At 44.3% G+C, this 6,449-nt stretch overlaps 1 protein-coding gene across 1 annotated transcript in view; it reads right to left on the bottom strand.

The window, feature by feature from the left end:
* LOC106818734 overlaps positions 1-6,449 on the bottom strand; it is a 23,483-nt gene that overhangs the window by 11,135 nt on the left and 5,899 nt on the right. The window contains exons 2-8 of the mRNA XM_014823406.1: positions 4,518-4,636; positions 3,775-3,871; positions 3,365-3,446; positions 2,446-2,585; positions 1,304-1,705; positions 761-864; positions 211-339 (exon numbers count right to left, since the gene is read on the bottom strand). Of these exons, the coding sequence (XP_014678892.1) occupies positions 211-339; positions 761-864; positions 1,304-1,705; positions 2,446-2,585; positions 3,365-3,446; positions 3,775-3,871; positions 4,518-4,636 (1,073 nt within the window). The remainder of the gene's footprint in view (positions 1-210; positions 340-760; positions 865-1,303; positions 1,706-2,445; positions 2,586-3,364; positions 3,447-3,774; positions 3,872-4,517; positions 4,637-6,449) is intronic.

Here is a 6,449-nt window from a genome sequence, read left to right as displayed (position 1 = left end):
GAGAGAGAGAGAGAGAGAGAGAGAGAGAGAGAGAGAGAGCGAGAGAGTGAGCGAGAGAGAGAGTGAAAGAGAGAGAGAACGAGAAACACATGCACGCACACAAACACATGCACGCATGCACGCACGCACACAGACATATACACAGAAACGCACACGTATATACACGCGTAACAGAAATATACATTCTACACGTGCTAGCCCATCTCTGACCTGCACTGTTTTTCCGAGACCCATGTCGTCTCCCAAGATGGCGCCACTGACGCTCCTGTAATGTCGATAGAGGAACTCGACTCCTTCGCGTTGATAATCGCGCAGATGTTGGTTGATCGGCGCCGGTATCTACACGTCGTCGAGAAAACAAGAGGCAATGTTCAAGCTTGACGCTTCCCAACACACACGCAACCTAGTGAAAGGGTTTATATCTCTCACTGGCAAACTTGGGTAATATATATGTATGTATATATATATATATATATATACATATTGGAAGTTCACATTCCTCACCCTAACAATATTTACATGCACACACCCACACACACGTATATGTATATATATACATGCATGCGTGCGTGCGTGATTGCGTGTGTGCATGCGTGTTTGTGAGTGCGTCCATGCGTTAGGTACGTAAACATTATTAAGACGTGGGATGTGAGCGTTCGATGCCAGTTAGTCGTATTGCACACACGCACCTCCACCTCAGTGATATATGGATCGAGATAAAGATAGAGACAGAGACAGGCGCAGACTCAGGCACACGCACCTCCACCACAGGTAACTCTCCGTCCGGGGACAGTCTATGCGGCACCTTGGGATGAGGAGCCGGGTAACTGAAGCTGGGACGTTCCATTTCGTCAACAGAGAAACCTGAAAAATCCAAATAGATTGTCATGCATGTATTCGTACGTGAATATGTGTATCGAATATGTATACTTGATGATAATCCCTTTAATGTATACGACGTGGTACGTATATGTATATACATTATATTACATATACATTATTATACATACATTATATTACAATATTACATATTGTATGTGTATCGAATGTGTATATTTGATGATATTTCCTTTGATGTATAGAACGTGGTATGTATAATATGTACATCCATGAAATGCCGTGACGTTTACGTTTGAATTTTACGTTTGAGTAAAAAAAAAGTCTTCTATGCTGTCAACGTCTTTATGTCAGCACTTTAGAGATGCGTTAATTAATTAATTTGTATTTGTATTTGTATTTTAAATTAATTTGTAATTTGTATAATTTGTAGGTGGCGCAAATACTAGTTCTAGAACAACTGTACCTTGATTCCCACAAGTTGCACTGTGACATGCTTTGCTGCCAGTTCTATCATCTGCCTTGCCGCCAGCACTGTCATCTGCCTTGCTGCCAGCTGGATCATCTGACCTTCCCTCGACCTTCATTCCAGGACTGCGATCACCGTCTGAATCAACCACGCGTGCGTGCGCTCTCGCTCCCTCCTCTACGCGCCTATCACGCCCGCCGGGAGTATCGACGCGCGAGATCTCTCGATCGTCGCCGGATCCTGCTGATCTAAGCGGTGATTCGCTGCCCGACTCGCGGCCGGAGGCTCGACCACGACTCAGAGCATCCGCTCTAGCGTCGGTGGCGGACGCTTCTGTCTGGGGTTTACTTCTGGGTCGTCGCTTGCAGCCGCTCGACTTCTGATTGGCGCGAGGAGAACCTGCAAGGTCGCCGCAAACGACCTTGAACGACAGCGGCAGTGACTACGAACGGGGGCAGGGGTCGAAATAAGCGATGGTCCGATGGTCCGATGGTCCGGGGCCATCAAATAATCAGGAGGACCATCAGATTTTCAAAGTCAATGGTCCGGCGGACCATTGAATATTTTGGTCCCATTTTACGTTAATTTTCTTTGAAGTTTCCATGTTTCAATATACTATTAAAGTGAATAAACAATTACTGTATCATTTGAGACATTCATTGTAGGTGAATAAATAAATCATTTTATCACCATGTAAAATCTCTTTCTTTTACGCTTGCACGCCGCATTACTTTTAGAGAACAATTTAAAATTTAGGAGGACCATCTAAAATATAGAAGGACCATCTAAATTTCAAACTAGATGGTCCTGTGGACCATCTCTTTTTTTCTCCTTATTTCTACCCCTGCGGGGGTAGTAGCAATGGGTTTGCACCCACTAAAGAATCGGTGCAAAAGGCGCGTTCTTTTTTCGGAATTTTTTTCCTGACGAGGTTTGGTACGAGGGACCGTAAAATGTTACTGCATCAACACGGCATTTGTTTTGAAATGCTAGGGGATAGCTGATATGGCTCTGCAATGAAATTTATCTGCACGATATGTACAGACTGTTGTCTGTGTGAAGATCTGTGATTGATGTTGAATATACATGTATGAGCTGACAATTTCTACGCGATTTACACGCAAAAATAACACGCATACCCGTTTTCCGTCTCCCTGGAGAGCTGCCGAGAATCTTAGCTCTACTCCTCCCCACTTCCTTGGAAAGCATCTGGGAATCTTCCCTCGACTGGTGCCGTGTTTCCGATTCCCATTCTCTTTCCAAGGCGGAATATTTCTCCCTGAATACACAAATGCAATTTCTATACACGTTGTGCCAACTTTTATGTAAAATAATCCGTGAAGTGCCAAAGTATAGACCCAATAACGACTCCTCCAATCTCCGACGATGATTTTTAGATACGCTAATTATTAGTTAGTTATTAATTATTTATTAGTTAGGCTGCTTATTTATGCCCTGAAATAAAAATACTCAACAGACAGACTTTCACACCACAGATATGACTTTCAAACCATGCCATACACCTTGCGATGAAACTGCAAAATGTATCCGTCAATATTAGTGATGTCACGATCATCGATTATACTCGATCATCGGTTGAACAGTGGCTCGAACCAAGCGCTTGGTTATCAAAATCCATAATCAATTTGATCGAAAAAAAAAGAAGTTTTTTTTTTAAAACTTGAACAAGAAAACTTGGAAAAGTGATGAGAATCAGAGATATCATTGCTACTATATACAAGTTATCCTTTATTAACATACATGTATTATACACACAGTAGTAAACAGTGCAAAACAAACAGTAAACAGGGCTAAACAAGCACATACATGCACACACGTACATGCACACGACGTTACGCACACGCAGGCATTTAACACCCCGAGTAACCGATTGTAACCGATCATCGGTTACTTGGGTCCAACCGATGATCGATTACGAAATTACAACCGATTGACAACACTAGTCAATATGAATACTGCAAAAGTATTGTTTCCACGCTAGACTTTTTACATTGACATTTCTGACGTGATCTATCGTCTATCGTTAGTAATAAATACCAGAGTCTGCTTTGTTCTTCGTTCCCTTTTAGTGGACTGAACATCACCGCTGACGTTTGTTGTTCGCACCTGCTGCTCTCGCCTGAAACAAGAGACCATCTGGACGTTCTGCACTGTGACTTTAACTGCAGATATTATCCTATTTTAGGGCAGCATCAAGAAACGACCTATAGCCAGATGACATTCTACGTACGTAATGAATGTGGCATGCTAAATGTGGTTATTGTAATTAAATGACCGAGTTGATTAGAGAGCGTTCTACAGAAATCGCATGCTTAATATTATGAGTTGCTAGGGTCAGAAGTTCACAGCTCTATTCCCATAAAGCATTTCTTGTGTTATGGTCAAGTGCTGCCACCTGCTGTGGTAATGCGATATGAACGGTAAACCAGCGATATTACAGAGATTACCTGCTTCGGGTCGAGTTGGTGTTACCGGCCCGGTTTGTGGTCGAAGCTTACGTAACTCTGTGATGCACACAGTCTCATTGTCTTCGGACGAGTACCCCTGTACAAGATGCCACAGGATCAGAGCAGTGTTGGAAATAGCAGTACGTTGTCCACTGTCTGATAGCCAACAATACCCACCACAGGGTGCGAAATTAACGCGAGTCCGGAGTCAAACACTCCCTGATTTGACATTATATGCAGGAGTCCGTGTGACTCCCTGAAAATTCTGTTATACAAAGTTCCAGAGTAGGGCCCAGTACCCGTAGTACCGGTAGTAGTTCGTTCCAGAGCACGGCCTCACGAAATTACCGTATTTTTCAGCAACTGTCCAAAGAAAATTTGGCAGACGTGCATGCCAATAATCTTCAAAATAAGCACATGTATGCGTTATGGTTGTTATGCTTTAATTTTGAACTTCAGACTGCGGACTCCCTCATTTTTGAGGGCATGAAGTCCGTTGGACTCCCTTATTCAAAAGTTAATTTCTACCCCTGCGGCACCGTTTGAGCAGGACTGGCTAATTTTCAAAGGCTTTACTACATATTATATAGTAGAGATATTCGAAATCAGGGCTGGATGGGGATTTCAAAGTCCACGGAACTATAACGAAGACGCCAAGAGATAAAGTTGATCAAACAGACAGATCAACACAATCACTGGTGGGTGGTGCCCGATATACAGCACTCAGTGTGTACGAGTCTAACCTTGTAGTGTACGGTGACGGTTTTGCGCGTCCCGCGCGCGTTTATCGACCTGACGACTGCCGAGTGGAGTCCACCGTCGACCGAACATGGCGCCTTACACTTGTCTCCAACACACCACACTGAAGGAAAACTGAAGGTTTTACATGGGGACACACGGCCTGCGGCAGTCAATGTACGCGGGCAATAGTACTAGAGCTACATAGGCCCTAGCCACAAGTTCCCTTCTCGCTTAACACTACGTTGGCGAGAGGTGTCCTACGACGTGTAACATGCACTAACAGTCGGAGAGCCTGGTCGGTTTACATAGGCCCCTACCCGTAATCTTCCCCATCCCGAGATATTTTTGAAAGTGAGGAGGCTTTTTTTTATTTTTCATTTTCATTATTCATTCTTGAATATTGTGGTTAACCATTGTTCATTTGCGACATCCGATACATGGTGTGTAATAATTCATACTTTTTTATCTGTTGTCGAATATTTTCTTCAAACTCATCGATCTTCTATATTCATGAGAAATACTTAACGCATTCAGCATTCAATATGACAATTCGGAGCATTTATATTTTGAACATTCCGCGAAAAGACACGGCCAGATAGAACGATTTCATTAGTCAATCTTGACGCAATGATGAGTTCCTGACCAATCAGAGCCATCTGCTTTATTGATGTGGCCCTCAATTATAGTGTAGCAATCTATCACAGCATGTCTCGCTGAACGTTGGCTGTAGACTGGTACCGGTCGTCCCACTCTCGGCTTATCTCCATGCAAGTAATCGAGGTGCGAGCGAGATGAACAGTCTACTTGGCTTGTTACATTTGCCATGTAGCCTGGGGTGTTGCTATCCACGGGCGTGGAGGGAGGGTACACGTGATAAGCGTTGACGATGACGTTCAAAACGTTAAGCCCATAACGGTAACCTCCTCGAACACTGCAACGAACTAACACTGCTACAACTGAAATATGAATATGTGTCGCCGCCGCTATATATAGGCATTGTTGATCCACAAAAAATTTAATCTATGGTGTGCGGGGACAAGATATCATGATGCAAAAGACCCTAACCTTAACCCTTAATCTAACCTAACCTACCTAACTAATCCTAACACCCTATACCCAACCTTATTAAGCCTAACTACCCTACCCTAACCCGTAACCTGACCACCCTATCCTAACACTATCCCAACACTGTGCTGCCACATTGTAGTCTCCTCCTCCACGCCCGTGGATAGCACTTACCGTGCCTTGGCACGTTTTATGGGCGAGATCGGGCTGTAAGTCGATAGTACAGATACGTAACGGCAGCATGCTGTTGCTATTTGGTATATGTATGTTTTAATCGCTCTGAATGGAACAACTTGAGTTTTAAATGATTTAAAATGGAAAATAATGAAATCTTATTGAAATAATGTATTTTCGGCGGCTGGCTCTGACGGCATGCGGGGCGGTGGACGTGGCAAACTTACCTCAATTCTCATGGCTTATCAGGCAGTACAAGATAAATATAGTTAGATATATTTATCTTACTCTGTAATATTCAATAGGATTCATTTTNTGCATACGTCGCAACGTCGCGCACACGTCGCAACGTCGTGCATACGTCGCAACGTCGCGCATACGTCGCAACGTCGCGCATACGTCGCAACGTCGCGCATACGTCGTGCACACGTCGCAATGTCGTGCACACGTCGCAATGTCGTGCACACGTCGCAATGTCGTGCACACGTCGCAATGTCGTGCATACGTCGCAACGTCGCGCATACGTCGCAACGTCGCGCATACGTCGCAACGTCGCGCATACGTCGTGTATACGTCGCAACGTCGCGCATACATCGCAACGTCGCAACGTCGCGCATACGTCGCAACGTCGCGCATACGTCGTGTATACGTCGCAACGTCGCGCATATGTCGTGTGGGACTCGAGGCCCTTCTCA

This window comes from Priapulus caudatus, unplaced genomic scaffold, assembly GCF_000485595.1.
Source record: "Priapulus caudatus unplaced genomic scaffold, Priapulus_caudatus-5.0.1 Scaffold2470, whole genome shotgun sequence".
In the NCBI taxonomy this organism is placed as follows: domain Eukaryota; kingdom Metazoa; phylum Priapulida; class Priapulimorpha; order Priapulimorphida; family Priapulidae; genus Priapulus; species Priapulus caudatus.
The sequence above is the reverse complement of the archived record's forward strand: the minus strand, read 5'-3'. Positions and strand labels throughout refer to the sequence as shown.